The following is a 19,923-nucleotide window of genomic DNA, read 5'->3' as shown; positions in this document are numbered from 1 at the left end:
TTTTGTTGGTGGCGTTATTAGCACAGCCTCAAGAAATTGTTTTTACATTTTATCGTTTAGTTGTCTGCTTGGAGCCATGCCTTATAGAGGCTGTTTCCGTGAAGGTCAGGTGTGTCCTCTCACTCCAAAAATGGTACTTATGCAAAGCTTTCCCGTCTATATTGCAGGAGAGATTACCTTCTTTTCCTTTCCCATATTTTCTTTATTCTTTGGCATAGAGATGTTTAAAAGATTCTGGATAAACAACTCACCGCTACAGTGTTCCCTTTTAAATAACACTGAATTACTGAGTTCATTGGAGGCTCTCCTCCATCACAATACATTTGTGGCTTTGAAGGTCTGAATACTTTCAAGCTGATACAAGACATACGGCTGTCTTTTCGATGACACTATTTGTATATTTTGATACTGCTTACAAAGCTCTTTCATATACATTACTTCGTTTCATTATAGAAGTGTTCTTCAGTCTTTTAGGCTTAACTGTGTTTCATACTCTGCGGTTGAGGGATATCCCTTTCCTAAGATTTTACCTCAGTCATGAAACAGATAACACCTCCCACACAGTAAATGAGATTATAGTCAACTCTTCACTTGGGGTTTTAGACACATTAATTAAAATTATGTTAACAATGAGCAGAGCGGGATTTGTCGGTTCTCCAAGGGATTCAATGGATGAACATAATACCACATGCTCAGTTTTGTGAAGTATCTATTTAAGAGGCTAAATAAATCATAAATAAGTTAGAGAGAAGGGAAAGAACATACCACAGTCAGCTGCGTAACTCTTCTCTAATTCAGCTGTTGTTAAGAATGCTTAAGAACTGGTTGCTATCACTGTATCTGCTTTCTTTCCTGCTATTTCTTTGCCCCACTATCTCCACTGTAAGCCTCTATTATTACCAAGGACCCCAAAAGGCTACCAGACCAGTAACGACTTCCTGCCAAATTCAAAGGTCCTTTCTGTTTTCACTCTTCCACAGTGAATGTTATGTTCTGGGCTCCTCTCTCTCATTCATAAATTTATTCCCTAAAACTGAGTTCCAGTATGGGTCAGGCATGGTTCTGATGAAGAATACCAAGTCTTGCTACAGAATTGTACTCACTCACCCTCACCATACCCAACACTGACACTTCCTACCCCTTTCCTCTGCTTTCCTTTCCTCATGACCACTTGCCACCACCTACCCTACAACACAGTTTACTTATTTGTCTTATTTGGGGTCTGGTACCCCCATTGGAATGGAAGGACCACGAAGACAGGGAGTATCATCTATTATCTTCCTGCTATATCTCCAGGGTCTATGACAGAACCCGACACTCACTCAGTATATGTACAGAAACACAGAAAGTCCTGGCCAGATGCACATGTTGCTGGGGGATGGGGGAGTGCAATCTAGGCATTACAAACAGCAAAGGAAAAGTCAGGGAAGCAAAAATAAGCTTGGGGTGTTGGAGGCCAAAGAAGATCAGGGTGGCTACAGGGAAGTGAATGAAGGGATGAGTGGTAGGGGATGAGAACTCAACAGAGGTCAGGCCAGTTCACCTAGGGCCTTGAAAGGCACAGTAAGGATGTTGGATTCTGCTCCAAATGTGAGCAGAAGCCACTGGAGGGTCCTGAGTAGGAGAATGGCATGACCTATCTTTTGGATGCAGTCATCAGATTTTTAGACAGTGGATGCCAACAGAAGCAATGAGATCATTTATAGGGCTATTGCTACAGCCCTGACAAGGGATGTTGGTGAATTCGCCAGGGTGGAGGCTGTGGAAAAGGAAACACGGGGTATAGGTTCAAAGAGTGAGTGGGCAGGAGGAGAGGAATTCAGGATGCCACCTAGGCTGTGGCCTGAGTGGCTGTGAACGGTGGTGCCATTTACTCTTTCTTCTTCCCTTGATTTCTATAACTTTCTATGTCCCAAATCTCCCAGGATCTTTATTTTTCTGTCCACACTTAATTCCTCAATGAACCTATTAAAATCTCAGGGGTCCAAACATCGACTTTATCCAAACAGTGGCCTGATGAGCATCACCAACCCTAACTTTCCACCTGTGCGCCAGTTTACTTTCAACTGACGTTGGGATACCTGCAGGTTTTGCTGGAACTTCAGATCTTCAGTCCCACATGTGCCAACTCAGATCCCCTGTCAACTCTTCTCTTCCTGACACAGTCTGTGATTCCCGGCTGCCATCTCCAAACTGCTCTCCCTGCCTCATCTTCCGTGCTTCTCTCCAGCATCTGTTCTGCTTCCCTCCAAATGGTTCCGTTTTCCTTGTCATCCTTACACTGCAGTCTTTAGGCAGCAGATCCTACTTGATTCTTGGGTCTTCAGCTTCTCCTCTGTCCAGGACAACAGCATTACCACAACCTGGTTCATCTTCCTAAACAAAATCTCCATGATCAAATGTTTCTTCTCAAAACCTTCCCATAGGTTCTGACTGCTTCCTACCTCAAGTACAAACTCTGAATCTGGCTTTCAAAGCCCTTCTTGATGTGATTCTAAGTTACATGAACATATTTTCAGTACTTCTTAACAAAGCCCCTCTGCTGTAACAGAAGGCTGTCCTCAAAAATCCCTTACAAGCACCGTATATACTTTTGCCTGCACTCTCTAGGTGGTATGTATGCCTCTCTGTCCTTCCCTCTTGTTTCCCACCTTTTAAGACAAGTATAAGTCCTACTCTTTCCAAAATGTCCTTTTCAGTTACTCCAGCCCATACTGATTTCTTCCTTTCTCTGAAAAACTAAAAGTAAATTACAGTTCTTTGTTATTAGTAATGGCCAATCATCTTATCTCTGTAACCCAGATAAACCTGAGATCTTATAGCAGCTTCGATTCTTGCAGGATACTTCAGAGCAGAATTCAAAACTTGGTCCATCTCCCCCAAACAAATCCAACACTACAAAGCATTAATAAATATGTGGAATGTACTGAAGATTGCATTGACAAATGGAGGAAGTAGTTACATACAGCAAAAATCTATTTCAGGTCACCATGAACCACCTCTATTTCTACATCTTCGACTCTGGCTGCCTGCTGAGCTCTCTCCCCACACTGCCCCCTCCAGCCTCTCCAATTCTGCAGCACCATGTTTTTTGGCTTCTGGGATGACCCTCCTCCTTTCCCCAAATCCTTACACACACCCCTCTAGCTCTCCCTTTGCTGCAATTTCAGTCTCTCAATTTTCATTCTTTATTCCCATGTCCTGGCCCAACCAATAAAGGCTGAATTTGCCCTCTTCAGAATCACAGAAAATGGTTTTTTAAAATGTTTTTCATAACACAAATAATTATTTTCATTATTTCATTCTGTCACAAATCATCACATTTGTTCTCATAATAACCTTGAGAGTAGATAAGATTATTTCTATTTTATAGATTAAAAAAACAGAAGACCACAAGTTGATACAACCGACGAGGGGACTGTAGGTCTAACTTTGAACCTGGGTCGGTCTGTCAGAGCACAGAGTCTGTCAACTTTCTGTAAAGTAATGTTAACACGTGGTTTTATAAAATTCTCTTCCAATTTTCCTGCTCCTTTAGAGCAAGGATCATATATATGAATCATATATATATATGATGTCTCTCAGGATCTCTGATATAGTATTGTTTATACCTTTGTCTTAATTGGTGCATGGTTGCTGGTAGTCCACATACTGGCACTTGAATATTCAGGTTCATAAGTTCTTCAAGTTCATAAGATCATCCTTAGGGTCAGGGGCTGTATCACATGTTATCTCTGTGTCTATTGTAAGTCTGCTGGTGAGCTGATGAATTATGCTGTGGAGAGTGAGTACAGACATTTTCCCCTCCATAACCTTTAGGGAAGCTCTGGTTTGCCTCTTGTAAAGGATCTGTCTCTGCCTGTGAAATTTCTGATAGTGTTAGCAACAATCACAGCATTATACAAGTTACAGAGTTCATACATAACATCATCAACCAGGAAAACTACGAAATGGCCTACTTTTGAAATTAAGGCAACTTTGATCATCTGAAATCACGTTCTTGCAATACCACTGCAGTTTACCCTTAAAAAACAATTTCTGTTAGGAGCTGGAAAACTGATGTGTATTTAGGGCAAATGCAGCATTTAGAGACTGACTGGCTATGCAGGTTACTTATTTTCCTTCTTTTTTTTTTTTTTCCACCTGCTCTTGGGTTACAGAGTCATCTTTTCACTTCATTGTCATGTAGGACTGATGCTGAAACAGAGTGCTTATAGCTGTTGTTTCTGTGTGGTGGGGTGTGGTTTCATTTTTGGCTACCACAAAGCACAGACACAGACACTGGAGACTCATCAGCTATGCCAGATGGCTCCCAGCTTTTCTGACGTACCACGGACACCCTGTGAGTGGCTCTAGAGATTCAGAACTGTTTGATGACTTTCCTGAGCTGGAATCAGCCTCTTCTGAAAGATGTCCCTACAGAGCTAAGGAGGTATAACTGGCAAAGGACTTCATTCTGAGACAGGAAGATGGTTCCATCTACACCTTCCTTTATTCATATGTCTTTCCTTAGCCCCAGAAACTGCCACATTCTGAGCTAGACCCTGGAGGGCACATCCTTCGTAGCAAATACAGAGACTCCGCTGCCAAACTCTTAAAATACATCTGTCAACGATGATCTGGCCATCAAATTTTTTAAAAATATCTGCAGATCAAGAAAAATGAAATGAATCCATCTGCCAATCTGTTCTTGAGACCAGGTGCAAGCCAAAGAGGCCGAAATGACCACAGAGGGCAAAAAGGCTCAACGCGGGCCAACCAAAAAGGAAGTAGGGTTTTGGGTTATTAACTAAGCAGATCTACCCCAACTTGAAGGAGCCACAACAGATGTTCTCCCACAGTCTTAGCAACATGGGCTTGCCACTGATATTCAGAGTAGAAAAAGAAAAAAAAGATTATATAATTTAGAAAAATGACAAATACCAGTATTTAGGAGGAAGGTAAATGTGGCTTCATATCAGAGTCAGAAAATATTCATAATGTCAGTTGGGAACATGTGCTCCCCCAAGATGAATAAAAGCATGCACAGTGCAACAAAAAGTCAATACTTTTATACACTGACTCAAGTCTCAGGAAATTAGTCCCACTCAACTTCTCTGACTTACTGTCAGCATTGGTAATGTTATTCCCCCTAGTATTCCTGAATTTTGAAGCTTTCTTCCAATTGATCATTTGCTTTTCTGACCATCTGCCATAGCCTGGAAACCTAATTTTCCCAGTCACCTTTCAGAACAGACCCCCTAGGACATCTAGTCTATACAGTCTCTTCCCATATGGTGACATAACTTGAGACTCTTTCCTCTTTGCTAGGATGCTCGGCAATCTAGTCCCAGTTTTGCTTTTATTTTTCTTTCTCCTATTAAGCACAGTGCAGTGCCCATTGATCAGATGGCTTGATTTTGTGGGGCACCAATGTGGTATGGTGCTCATATGCCAAAATTTTGCCTGGAGTAAATCACATAGCAGTGCGCTCGAGTTTTTAATTGAACTTAGACAAACTCTTAATTACTACAATGCCACAGGGCAATGCTCTAGTAAAGCAGAACTGTGGCAACCTTCACTCAGATATTGATCCCCGTAACAGAGGCTAGTGCCTCTACAAGGGGTGATCTGAAAGAATTTCTACTTCCTCCCCATCTGGGGTTAACTGGGACAAATTTGAACTTACACATCGGTTTGGAAATGCCTGTGACAGAAAGAGTTCAGAATCAGAGAGGGTAGGGTATGCGTTTTGAGCATGCAAGATAAAAAACAACAGGTCAAAGGTCAAGCAACACCAGCTCATGGAAGGGGATGGTGATTAAGTTATGACCACAACCATGTTCCTACAAGTGGTAATCCTAGACAAGAAGAAGATTCTCCTCTCCAGGAACCATCCCTGTGATGATGGTCCTGATGATGTCTACGGGACTCTCGGTGGACTGGAAAAAGAAGGGCCAGGTCTTAAGCAGAAAAGAACTTTATTGGATAGGTCAGATTTAGGGTGGATAGGGAAGAAATGAGACAAAGGGAAGTTAGCTTAACATGGGCAAGGATGATGGATTGGTTTTTTAAAATGAATTCAAGACCCTTGCCTAGAGAAGGCCCACCTGTGGAATTCAGGAAACCTGTCCAACCCAAAATGCTGAATGTTAATCGATGTGTTATTTCTTTGCCCCTTGAAATCCTTGCCCCTGAATAAAGGGTCTCTGTGTACTCCAACCAACCTGTGTGGAAGGGGCTGGTGAACAGATGCGGGGAACGGTGCGGGGAGACGGAAGAGAAAGTGAGAAGTCACAAGGAGATGTGGTTAAAAAAGTGGGAGCTCAAGCTGAACAGCTAGGGTTCAAGGTGACCACTTCCTGGCAGTGTGACCCTGAACAAGTTGATTTTCCTCACCTGTAAGATGGGGATGAAAAGAGAATTTACCCCTCAGGTTGTAAGAAGAATTAGATGAGAGGATCTGTGTGAAGAGCCATACCTGAATTTCATCATGGCCACAAAGAGGAAAGGCTCGCCCCACTCACACACATAGGCAGACACACAACAGAATTTCAGAATACAGTTTTACAGGGTCAGAGATAATAAATCTGGATCATCTCAGTTACCCTGAAGGGGTGGAGGGAACTGTACCTGTGCTAACGAGATCATGAAAAATAATGAAAGAAGTTTGCTACAGTGCAGACGGATAACCCCACATGTAATGTCTCTAAGGGACCAACGGAGGGGCTACCTAGGGCATTCTGAAGAGGTTTAAGATGTTCTTTAAAAAACTCATTATTTTCATGACAATTTTTTAATCTCCAGAAAATGCTTAGAGTTTTAACTGAGTCCCAGTTGGAGACTTCCACAGTGCCAAATGACATGCAAGGTCTTACCAAGAACTCTCTCATTGCATAGACTTTGAAAATGAATGAACCATGCTGGCGAGAAGGGCAAGAATAAATTAGTATCAGGAAGGAAAAAACAATACCACAGAGGTGACACCAGCAAACTACGGGATCAGAAGCAACTGGAGAAAAGGGAAATGAAGCCCAGGGCCACATGGATAGTCTGGGAGCATGTTAAGTGTGAGACACGGTGTAGAACAAAAAGACAAACATTAAAAATGACTGGACAATGAGCATTATATCTCAATGAGAAAAGAAAGAAAAACAAAAGAATAGTTTTTCTTAAAAAATAGCTTCCATAGACCATAGGCCTTGGAGAGAAAAGAATATGAAGAAAATTCAGTCAAGAACGAGGTGGAGTGAGAAGAGGAAGAACTTAGGAAAACGGGTCAACTGCTATAACCCTAAACCACAGCAGAGACATCGGGAGAATGAATGATAACACTGCAGCAGTCATCAGTGGTGGTCAGATTCGGGAGAGATCTGAAAAGCCATCAACACTCTCATCATTTCAGGCAAAATTGCACAGCCGTCAGTAGGACAGCCCGAGTGAGGTGTGCCTGGAACTTGGAAGAGAGAAAAATGAAGTACATGACTATGAAAAAAAATCCATTCAAAAGGCAGACGGACAGACACAGCAAAGAGAAGAGGGCGCTTAACAGACGGACTCCTTATCCATACAATATGAGAAAGATACATTCCTCGGAGCACGGGTGGAACAGGGCCTGTGGCTTTCGTGGTACAGTCATGTGGGTAATATCATCACTGTCACGCTTTTAGGGGAGGTCAACATGGCAGCCTGTCTTAGCGGGAAGCCTTTTAAATATTCAGTCAAGTAACTCGCCAGCAAGTGTCAGACCATAATTGGCCAACCCATGCAGATTGGCACAAAGGGAGAGCGTGCATGGTGTAAGTCTGTGTGTGCCTTCCAGTTGGACAGAGACTGTATTTATCATTCAAATGACCCAACCGCTATTATGATGCTATACAATGGTCTCATCAGTTTGGATAATGTAAAATCATCCCTGTGCGATGATGGGCTTTCTTTGACATACTGAACATATATTTCTAAGCCTATTACACTTGAAAATAAGGACCTGGGCCCCAGTAAATTCACCAAAATAATAAAACCACCTGGTTGTAAGGGGATGAGAAGAGTCCTGTGTAGTAGCTGATTCTTCTTCTCTAAGTGATAATCTCTTGCAGCACTGTTGGCTGAGTGCCTGCCTTCTATACACGGGGTCAGAATTAAAGCATGTGCATAGATACACACACACACACGGAAGCACTACAGGGTGAAGAGAACTGGGTAGAAAGCCAGGGGTTAAGAAGAATCACTTTCTAATTTGTGAGTTTAAGAAAGTATAGGCAAACATTCAGAAGTAATTATTTCCTACTGGAATTACTGTAATGACAGCCTAACACAGAAACTGATGTGCACCTGTGGATAATTCATATTTATCTAAATAAATCAGGCACCCTGAGTTTGAGAACAGACGTCCCACGAGGATCAATGGGGCACAAATAAATCCTACCCCCACCACACACACGAATAACATAAAACTTGAGAAATATTACATAAAAAGAAAACAACAATTATAATATAAATGTCATACCTAGCTTATGAAAACGTACTCACGAAAAGCTGTATGCGAAGCTTAGGAAGGTGACAGAGGGATGGCTACATGAAAAACGTGCCAACAGGATTGTGGAAAACACGCAGTGACTAGTATGGCTCACAGGGACAGTGAAATCATGTTCTTTCCAATACCAGTTGTACTTCCTGTTCCCTTCTGGTTGCCAATTACATTTTGATTCTTTTCCTTTTGGAAAATACTTTGGTGTTTCCTTTCTTCCTGGGTTTAGTTGTTCCTTTTTGTTAAAATGAAGGTTTTTCCTGCTTCCTTTCACAAATGACTCTTAGACCTTCTCAATATCCCTTCAGATGACCTCTTAACTCAAGAAGTCATGTTATGCCTGGGATTAAGGGGGCAGGTAGAGAATGTGGATGACACAAGTCTGGCCGGAGTTGGTCCCTGTGGAGCTGGGAAATGGGCACTCAGGAGTTGATGGTAGTATGTTTGAAATATTCCATCATGAAAATTTTTTTTTTAAGATTTTATTTATTTATTTGACAGACAGAGATCACAAATAGGCAGAGAGGCAGGCAGAAAGAGAGAGGGGAAGCAGGCTCCCTGCTGAGCAGAGAGCCCAATGCTGGGCTCGATCCCAGGACCCTGGGATCATGACCTGAGCCAAAGGCAGAGGCTTTAACCCACTGAGCCACCCAGGCGCCCCCAAAACATTTTTTTAATAAAACTTCCATTGTTGGAGTATTATGCCTCCAACTCAAAGGAGGAATACCCAACTTTTGTATCAACATATCAACATGGGCGGAACTGGAGGAGATTATGCTGAGTGAAATAAATCAATCAGAGAGAGTCAATTATCATATGGTTTCACTTACTTGTGGAGCATAAGGAATAACACAGAGGACATTGGGAGATGGAGAGGAGAAGTGAGTTGGGGGAAACTGGAGGGGGAGATGAACCATGAGAGTTTGTGGACTCTGAGAAACAAACTGAGGGTTTTGGAGGGGAGGAGGATGGGGGGTTGGGTGAGCCTGGTGGTGCGTATTATGGAGGGCACGTATTGCATGGATCACGGCGTGTGGTGCATAAACAATGAATTTTGGAACACTGAAAAGAAATAAAGTAAAATGGAAAAATAAAAAAATAAAAAGTAAAACCTCCATTGTTGTTATGCCATGTACTTTCTGACAATTATTTTCTGCTGACAGGAACAAAAATTAGGCTGAAGTCAGAAGACACCTCAGCTAAAGACAGGTATAAGGAGACCAGACCCCTTTCTTTTTTTGAGGGGTGAGGAGAAAAAGAATGCGCACGTGCACTGGGCAGGGGCAGAGAGAAAGGATCTTTAAGCAGGGTGCACGCCCAGCATGGAGCACTATGCGGGGCTTGATCTCATGACCTCAAGATTAAGACCTGAGCCAAAATAAAGAGTCTGACAGCTAACCAACTGAGCTACTCAGGCAAGGCCAGGCCCCTTTCTAAATACTCTCCCTTATATTATCATGACAACAGCAGCAACCATGTAGGTGACTATAGTTATTCTTATTTAAAGGTTAGCTATAAGCTCCTTGGCGATCAAAGTAAAAAGAGAACTCATATAGTAAGCAATACAATTCATATTCTAACAAAAGGAAGCACCAAGTAGATTTTTTTTCCTGAAATTAAATTCTAATATCTAAATGAATTTTTAAATTACAGTGCAAAGAACACTAAACAGCATAATGGACAATGTCTTTAACACGGCAGTGTTAAATAGTAAGATGCAGGGTTCCTCACACGGCCAGTCCTAGAGTCAGTTCTTCCTATATATCAAAGGCTTTCTTTCACACCTGTATCAATAAGGCAAAGCAAGTCTGCTGGGATCTATAGGATAGTCAGATACAAAGGCCTCTGATAGTGACTACCAAAGTTAGAATCAGGGATACATAATTTAGGGGGAATAAACAGATATACATCTATATTTCTTGAATAGATTTCTCTAGGGTTTCTGGCAGTGGCCTAATGTAAGTCAGTTGAGAATTACACTCTGATGGGGATCCCTGCTATAAATTACAGGAAGGGTCATATGCTATAGTTTGGGCATATAGATTTTAGGATGATCTTCAAGTTTTACATATATATTTTATATATAATATATATGCAGGTATATATTATATATACATAGACTGTATGGATTTGCATACTATTAAAGTTTTCTCACCCTAACAACTCAAATGAAAGGCATCATGATTAGCTGTCGGAATGTATAAGTCCCAGTGCCATTTTCACTAGTTTCTATAGCCTTCGATATGTATCTAACTTTTCTGAGTCTTGTTTCTTCACCTAAAAACTAGATTATTCAATTAAATGTTTCATTACTTTGAGGTACTAATATGACATGCTTCTTGAATTCCTCTAATTTTCATGAACGCGAATCAATCTCAAGGTGTCATTTAGCCTATGAAATTTATCTCACCAGGATTATATCTGGATAATCGCCATTGCTGGTTTCAACTTCAATCAAAGCCTTAGATTCCTGCACAAGGTTTTGACTCTCCTTCCTATTAATTTCCCAGGAAGAGGCCTGTGGCAAGATATTAACAGGAAATATACAAGAGTTAGCAGCAATCACTGGTACATACTAAACCACATGCATTCAGCCTCTCTTCACTTCTGTAGAGAAGCAAACTTCTGGGGGCGCCTGGGTGGCTCAGTCGGTTAAGCCTCTGCCTTCAGCTCAGGTCGTGATCTCAAGGTCCCGGGATCGAGCCCTGCATCGGGCTCTCTTGAGTAGAGAGCCTGCTTCTTCCTCTCTCTCTGCCTGCCTCTCTGCCTTCTTGTGATTTCTCTCTCTGTCAAATAAATAAATAAAATCTTTAAAAAAATAAAATCTTTTAAAAAAGGAAGCAAATTTCTGTGGGAAATATGGAAAATTCAATTTCTGATCTTTGCCCTCAAGAAATATATGATTTAGGTAAGCACTTGTAAAAGTTAAAAAACAATACACAACAATAAAATAAGAGTATCATAAGGCAAATTAAGTATGAAATGAGTGCTGCAGACTACAAGCCTCAATAGTGAATCAAACGATCTTCATGAATTACTGCCCATACACTGAATAAATATGTCTCATGTGGATATACACGTTGTTCTTAAAATTTAGGTAGATGTTGCTGTGGGGACATAAGATATACCTTCATTTCAAAATATCTATAATGGCTTTCTGTTATGTAGTTCTTAATCAGTAGATGGACAATGCCTATATTGTCTCTATGTAAGATCTCTGTGTCATTTTTTTAAAAAAGATGTCTTCATACTTGAAGAGACGGGAAACAGCTGGTATGAAAAATATATGATGCAGGGAAAGGTCTCCTTTAACTGGAATGGCTACTAGTAGATGCTCAGCTTCTCGAGAGCAAGAACTGTGTCAACCTCTGCACCCTCAGCACCTGGCCCCACAGAAATGCTTAGCATATGTTCATTCGCTGGAATGAATTAACGAAGGACACTGAGAGAACATTAAAGGGAATTAAAAGCTGCAGATGTAGGAAACAATAAGATTATTATTTTTACTGGGAGCCCTGCTTTCAGGAAAAGCTGTTGAGGATAAGGAAAGTGGAACCTTCTGAGAAACACAAGGAGGTGATAAAAACAATTCTCTAGGAAGAGCAATTAACTAACAATTAACAATTAATTAATCACCTGTGTTAATAAAATTGAACTGTGGTACATTTAAGTTAAAACATTAGCTAATTCCAGAGCTACTCTTATCAAGGTTTTGGAGCACATTATAAGATTGACTCGGGCATATCTGTCTTCCTAATTCCAACTACTTAGGCTAATGTTAAAATTAATGATACTTCCCGTGCCTCCTCTGGTAGTGGTAATGCCCAGTGTGCTTACTGGACAGAATATTAGAAATTTATGGCAAATACTCCTCAAGTAATTGAAAGTTGTTTCAGTTGAGGTTTAAATTTTGGTTAAATTCATTTTTCAAATGTTACAGAATTCCAGTCTCCTGATCTGCCCCAATTCTAGATTTTTGTATAGAGTATCTTCTGAAGTGAAATTTTCTTGCATTTCCAAGAGTTGACATCCCCCTATCTTCACGTCTTCACATTCCACTTGCTAATCAGTCTATTCTGATCTGATTTCTACCCCCTTCACTCCAACAAGTGAAGATCACCCCTATTATCTCTAAGTCATTAAATAAATGGACTTTTTTAGGCCTTTCAACAGAAGCTAGCCTCTCTGACTAACTCTCCTTGAATTGACATTTTCTACCTTTTGGTTTTAATGAGGAAACAAGCACCTGGCTTGTCCTCATCCTGCTCAATCATTTCTTCACCATCACCTGGACACACTTACTCCCTACAGCTAGCCATTAGATGGTAAAATCCCTCAGGCTTCTGTCCAGTCTTTCTTCTCTTCTTACGCTTACTCCTCACTCAGCATGTCCTCTTTGAGGTCTCAAGCTGATTTACCACCAACAGAACCAGCCACCTTCTAGAATTTTCTATTTCAAAGAACGGAGCCACCATCAAACCAGGTGCAGGGCCCAAAAATACTGTAGTCCTTGACATTCCCCTCTGTTTCACCTTCTGTACCTAATACATTGCCAGCACGGGTCAGCGTCTCCTCCTCAAGACAAACACACAAGGAACAAATGCACCTCTCCTCTGATTGGCCACCATCACCTCAGCCCAAGCTGCCAGTGTTTTCCCCTAGGAGACCACTGTTAATAGCCCCCTGACTGCTCTGCCCATATTCACCAGAGGCTTCCATACTCAACTAATAATCTTCTCTAAAGGAAGATCTGATCATACCACCTCCTTTCAGTGGTGTCCCACTGCTTTTAGGATAAATGCAAAACCCCTTGTCAAAGCCTGTAGGACCTGCATGGTTCTGGTCACTCCCTAAGCTTCTCACCCCACAGTCCCTTTCCATCTCTCCGCCCCGCCAGAGCGTCCTTGTCTTCTTAAGGTACTCTGTATTCACCAGCATCCTTCTTTAGCGTATGCGTGCATCCTTTGGAAATGCTCTTCCTCTCTTTTTGCCAATTTAACTGGGATTCAATCCTAAAAATTCAGCCATTGCTTTCACAGGATTTTTTCATCACTTTGTCTCATTCAGTCCCTCCAGGCAGGATCAAATCCCTTATTATAAGTACTCATGCTACTAAGTCATTAAAAACTGCCACAGTAGCAGTTTACATTTGTCTAATTATTGTCTAATTATTGTCTGTCTCCATGTAAGTTTAATGCAACCAGGGACTGTATGTGGGTTTGCTCACAGTTAAATCCCTTGTAGTTGGCTAGCATACTGAGTGGTACTTAACAGATGATTTTATACACACACACCACACTAAGTGAATCTCTATAGTCTAAAATTTGTTATCTTAACACCAAGGTACTCTTCAACTTCTTAATCACTTCTGTTTTTGCAGCATAAAACCTACTCATAAAATATATCAACAAATCCCAAATCTTGAAATTGCCCAGTTAACGAGTGGAAATCAGGCTTAAAGGAGATAGGGCTATAAAATGACATAACTGCTTTTTATATTACATACATGCAGCATTTTTGACATAGCAAAGGTTAAATAAATATCTTCTGAATATTTGAGCTTGTATGTATATAATTCAAAGTAATTATGACCAATAATTCTGTTGATTATAGACAGTTCTTTTCCCTACAGTCTTGAAGAAAGATTTAGGGCCCAAACTTCAAAATTAGAGGGAACTGGTCCTCAGATATTTTAAGAGAATGAGCTACCAAAAAAAGGAATAAGAAATGCTACCTCCAGAAGTAATACGTTTCTGTCACTAAAGATTTTCTAGAGGAACCTATACACCATTTGCCAAAGACTTTACAAAAGAACGTGTGAGATATTTCTGCAGTGTAACAATTGTGCAGAATAATTCCTTTAGAAAGAACCATGCCTAAAATATCTTGTCTCCCACAATGCTTAACACAGTATCTTTACACAGAGCAAAGTTCAGTAGATATTTGCTGATCAAATTAGTTTACGGCTTTCAGAGCCTACGGCAATTTATTTGAATATTTTCTCTGGTGGCCCATCTCTACCCTTTAAGAGTAAATTTAATTTGGGGAAATAGTAAAAAGGCATTAGAAATCAAACTTGATGAACAAGGCAGATGAGGTAGGCAATGAACTTTGGCTTATAAAAGATTTTAAATGGTGGTGAGATATTGTCTGTTATCATCCACCACTGCATCTGGCATAGGTTAAATGACCACTGAATTGTAGGTATTCTTATTAACATATGCTAAATCTGAGAGCAAGTTCTCAAAAAGGGATTAAATAAGAATAATACTGTAAGAATGAAAGTGCAGCGATTCTTTTGAAAAAAAAACAAACTCATTTGGAAATTGTGGGGTGGTGCATTTGTTAAAATCAGTCCCACCACTTAAGTATATTATCAAGATTATATCCCATTTTTCCAGAACCTCAACTACTGGGGTAAATACCTATTATAAAATCTGGCTAAGAATTTTTGCTATAAAGCATTGAATGCAGAATCCTCCAGATTATAGGTTCATCCTATATGAATATGTTTCTCTCAAAACAGATCTTAAATCCTTTTCCCGTGCAGGCATTCTTAGGGCCCTGTTAGTTGGATGAGCATCACACAGTGCACTGATGTGCTGGTATTAGCCTTCCGATGTTTCTTCCAAAAGAGATTGGGGAGGAAAAAATAGAAATTGGGACCTTGTCCTGGAAACTCCACTGACAATATGCATGCTATAATTAGAGAGCTTTAAAAACGTGAAAATGAAATAGAACCTTTGCCCAGTGCTATTTCTGGAATAAGTGAATGACTATACATTTTGTGGATAAGAAAAGAAAAACACCTGGGACCTCTGGGCTGGGCTGACGTTTTCTGGCAGGGTGGCTGGACGTCTGGGCTGCTGAGGCTTTGCTTTCTTCTGTGGAGACTTCTTCATAATTTTAGTGTCTGTAATACATTCCACATCAGAGTCTGTCCCTTCTGTGTTTCTCTTCCAGCCTCTGTGGCTGACATGAAGCTCAAAGGAGGCAAGGGACCCCTGCTTCAAGTCATCGCCCCTAGGCCTGACTTTCTGAGTTATTGTATTATCCTGGAGTAACAAAGAACATGTTTTCATTTTTGGGGAGCCAGCTTATTTATAATTAATTATTATTTCCCTCAAAACCTTATGACGTTAGGCGATACTTATAACTAATAAACACTTCAAAAACTTTAAAAAGCAGAAGTGTAGAAAATAGGCTTTAGCAAATATATACCACCGTAAGGTCTCACTCAGAATTTGATTCAGCAAAGGAGGCCTGAGCCAAGAAATCTTCTAATTCTGGGATGTCTGGGTGGCTCAGTCATCAAGCATCTGCCTTCGGCTCAGGTCATGATCCCAGGGTCCTGGGATTGAGCTCTGCATCAGGCTCCTTGCTCCGTGGGAAGGCTGTTCTCACTGTCCCACTCCCCCTGCATATGTTCCCTCTCTCGCTGTCTCTCTCTCTCTGCCACATAAATAAATCTTAAAAACAAAACAAAACAAAACAGAAAAAAAAAAACCTTCTGATTCTGAGGATGCAGAAGACTACAGACTGAGAATATAGTATGCTTCCTGACTTTCTCCCAACAGAGGTTTACTTGCCTTTGGTTCTCTGGAGCAAAAAGTAATCTAGCTATCAATCCTATCATCTGCATGTTAAGAAATAACTAAAATTGTAGTTTTCGGTATGTGTGTGCACATGTTTGTGTGTGATTGGTATAACTGAAAACCCCAAAGGTAAAAAAAAATATTCTAAAACTTTCATTTTAGATTGTAACAGACATTTGAGGAATATAATAGAACACAAAGGAACTACAAGAAACAATGTAGGAATTGCATATACAACATATTTCTAGGCAAATATATATCCACAGGCTGAATCAATGTATCTTTCTATATATATGATTACATACATACATATATGCATACATAGCCATAGAAAATATGGAAAATACATTAAAATATTTAAAACAGTCATCACCTCCAGATAGTAAGACTATGGGTGACTTAAATTTTATTTATCTCTTATTTACTTTATTTTCTAAGTTTTTCCTATCACTCTAATAAGACAAAAAAATAATGGAAGTTAAAAATATGTGTTAGTGTTTCACTCTCTGAGCCTCATTAACCATGGTGACATTTGGCCCTTGATAAAGTCTTACCCTTCATACGGGAAACATGACACAAATGGCTAAATCCTACTTTAATTACTCACTTTAGATGTTGAAGTTCGGCAGGTAGTAGTAGACTCGGTGATCCTATTTGGTATAAACTGAGGCTTTTATGGGGGAAAAAATGGTTAGATGAATGTAAGTAAAAGAAACTTTCAATTGGAATATTACAATAATCCAATAGTCTTCATCATTTCTTAATGGAGTTTCAAGATTGCACACCTTCACTGACAACTGTTTAAAGGGTCCGTGGTAGTTTAGATCTATTGCAATACTGTTGTGATGACTGGTGACCGGGTAAGATGAGAATGCAATGGTTTGTCAAACATCACAGATCAGATGTCTCCTGAGCAATTTCAGGAACCACTATATCCAACAGGCCTCCACAGCCCCTGTCTGCTTTCTCTGGAGGCCCTCTGTTCCGCATGTGCAGGTCCCAGCATCTGGAATGAATCCTGACCTTCAGCAATAGCTCTAGTTCAGAGCTCGGGGCTGGAGCGTCAAGGCACATTTGAGGGCAGACTGGCCTCAACGGTGTCCCTGATACCAGGATGCTGCTTGTGCTCACAGGCGCAGCTGAACAGAGAGGAAGCATTTGTTCTGCCTGTAAAAGAAGTGCCTTTTAAGCTAATATTTTGATGTGACGATGGCCACGTTAAATTGAGGAGATGTTCATGAAATACACGGAGAGAAGATAAAGAATAATACAGGCCCTACCCCCAGGCTCAGGTTCATTCCCCCTGGGATGTGAGCCTGGTTCGGGGTCTGCTCGGACCTCCTTTGTGGTAGAACAACCATTCATGTTTACTGGACCACAAACATCCGTGTGGGAAACAGCTCAGTGGCCAGATTCTCTGGGACACAACATTTCCTTTCCTCTTGTAAATACCTGACTCTGAAAATTGGGAGTCCTGACTGATGAAGGGTTGGCTCTGCTCTGATGAAAATTTTTCTTAGATGGATGGCCTGCACAGATTTTGAAATAGTGCCTTTTCTTCTGAGACCCAAAAGCCTCTTGGAACATCCTATAAACTTCACATACCTTTCAAGACAACCCTTCCAAAACAGAATTATTTTGCTTCTATACCTGCACCTGCCTTCAACCAGTACTTTTTTTTTTTTTTTTTAATTTATTTGACAGACAGAGATCACAAGTAGGCAGAGAGGCAGGCAGAGAAAGAGGAGGAAGCAGGCTCCCTGCTAAGCAGAGAGCCCAATGCGGAGCTCGATCCCAGACCCTGGGATCATGACCCGAGCCGAAGGCAGAGGCTTTAACCCACTGAGCCATCCAGGCACCCCTCAACCAGTACTTCTAATGCATTCCCCCTCCTGACTAGTGACATCACCAAACATCCAGACACCAAAGCTAGGTTATCTTTGGTCCGTCATCACCCTCAACCCTCCACCTTATCAGTGACGAAGTCTTACAGATTTCTTCACTTAAATGTCTTTTAAATTCGGAATTTTCTCTAGTCTCAAGTCACCATATTGTTTTAAGGTTTTTACCATCTTTTGATTGAACTATTTTCTATAATCTTGTGTTACTTGCTTCTGCTCCCTTCCCCTTGGTCCCCCAGAGAAGAATTAATGCTTTATCTTCTATAACCCCATAACATTGTTTCTTTTTAGATGTTTATGCAGATAATATACTCACATGAAACAACACACATTTTTTAAAGTATATTTGGAAAACTCTCCGTACTACTCCATTCTTCATTTGACCAGTTCACATTCCACTGCTGTTGTTTTTCTGTTTATCTTTCCAGAGTTCTGTTTATACCTCATACAGAAGCATATATAAATAAGCTTTTCCTACCTTTTTTGAGTATACTATGAGTATACTATGCACACAGTCTATATCTTGCTTTTGCACAAAGGATACATCCTAGAGATCTTTATTAGTACTTAAAAAACTTCTTCATTTCCTTTTACAGATGCATCATATTCTAATAATGTACTGTTATATAAAAATTTATTTAACCAGACCTGCTGATAAACATTTAGGTCTTCTCAACATTTCATTCTACACAGTATTTTATAATGACATATAAAATAGGTAATTTTGTAAATAGATAATTTTATATTTATGTATATATAATCAATTTCTAAAAGTGTAATTTCTGGATCAAAAGGTATATGCATTTGTAATTTTGATAGACACTGTCCACTATCTCCACCAGGCTTTTTGGTGGCTCAGCATAGTCATCCTTGTGACTATTTCAAGAGCACTGATAAAAAGTACATTCTTTATTTTGAGAGTAGAGAGTATATATCAATTATGTATACATGAGTATTATATATTATTGATTGTTTAGACATTCGTAGGTTGAGGGTCAATTAAAATTTCCTATTATCAGCATGATTGACTCTTTTTCCATGTATCATTTGTAGCTTTTTGCTTTATGGAACTCAACACGATGTTAGCTGATATGAGAGATTAGTAATGGATACAACTTTATTATAAACTGAAGACTTTAGTCTAATTTAATTCCCTTCCTTGGTCATTTAATGTTTTTTTTCCTCTCGAATTCCAAATTAATATTAGGCTGGACCCCTATTTGATTTTTGTACATCTGTTTGAGATCACACGTTCAATCCTTCTGAATTGCTATTTTATTTTATTTTTTTTAGATATATTAGAATATAATTTGTAAACATTTGCTTTTATCATGAACAATGAAGTTTTTAAACTATCTAAAGTACAAAAAACAAAACAAAACAAACAAAAAAAAACTAAAGTACAAATGTTGCAAGGAGAAGCTAGACAATAAGCAGTGGATGTTACAGAAATATAATATATAATATAATACAAGTTTAATGTATAATTAGAATATTAAGTGGTTTCTGAGAATTACATTTTTTCATCTTTGAACCATTTCAAGGCAGTGAATTTCTCTATTCTCTTGGAAAATTTCTTTGGGGATAATCTTACAAGATTATTTTCAAATTTCCTTGAACTTATTTAAATATCACTTAACCTTACTTTTTTTTTTCTGTTTCCTAAGAGACCCAGGCCTGTCAACTCTCCAATGCTAAATATCACTGATCTTCCTAAAAACCAATATGTTTCTTTTTTTTTTTTATTTCTTTTCAGCGTAACAGAATTCATTGTTTTTGCACCACACCCAGTGCTCCATGCAATATGTGCCCTCCTTAATACCCACCACCTGGTTCCCCCAACCTCTCACCCCCCGCCCCTTCAAATGCCTCAGATTGTTTTTCAGAGTCCATAGTCTCTCATGGTTCACCTCCCCTTCCA

At 39.9% G+C, this 19,923-nt stretch overlaps 1 protein-coding gene across 1 annotated transcript in view; it reads right to left on the bottom strand.

Annotated features, from left to right (window-relative positions):
• Nucleotides 1-19,923, bottom strand: part of LOC111146439 (MORC family CW-type zinc finger 1) — a 172,867-nt gene that overhangs the window by 26,535 nt on the left and 126,409 nt on the right. The window contains 1 exon segment of the mRNA XM_022501999.1: nucleotides 15,316-15,561. Within this exon segment, the coding sequence (XP_022357707.1) occupies nucleotides 15,316-15,561 (246 nt within the window).

This window comes from Enhydra lutris, unplaced genomic scaffold (assembly GCF_002288905.1).
Source record: "Enhydra lutris kenyoni isolate GAN:26980312 unplaced genomic scaffold, ASM228890v2 scaffoldscaffold2, whole genome shotgun sequence".
NCBI classification, from domain to species: Eukaryota; Metazoa; Chordata; class Mammalia; order Carnivora; family Mustelidae; genus Enhydra; species Enhydra lutris.
The sequence above is the reverse complement of the archived record's forward strand: the minus strand, read 5'-3'. Positions and strand labels throughout refer to the sequence as shown.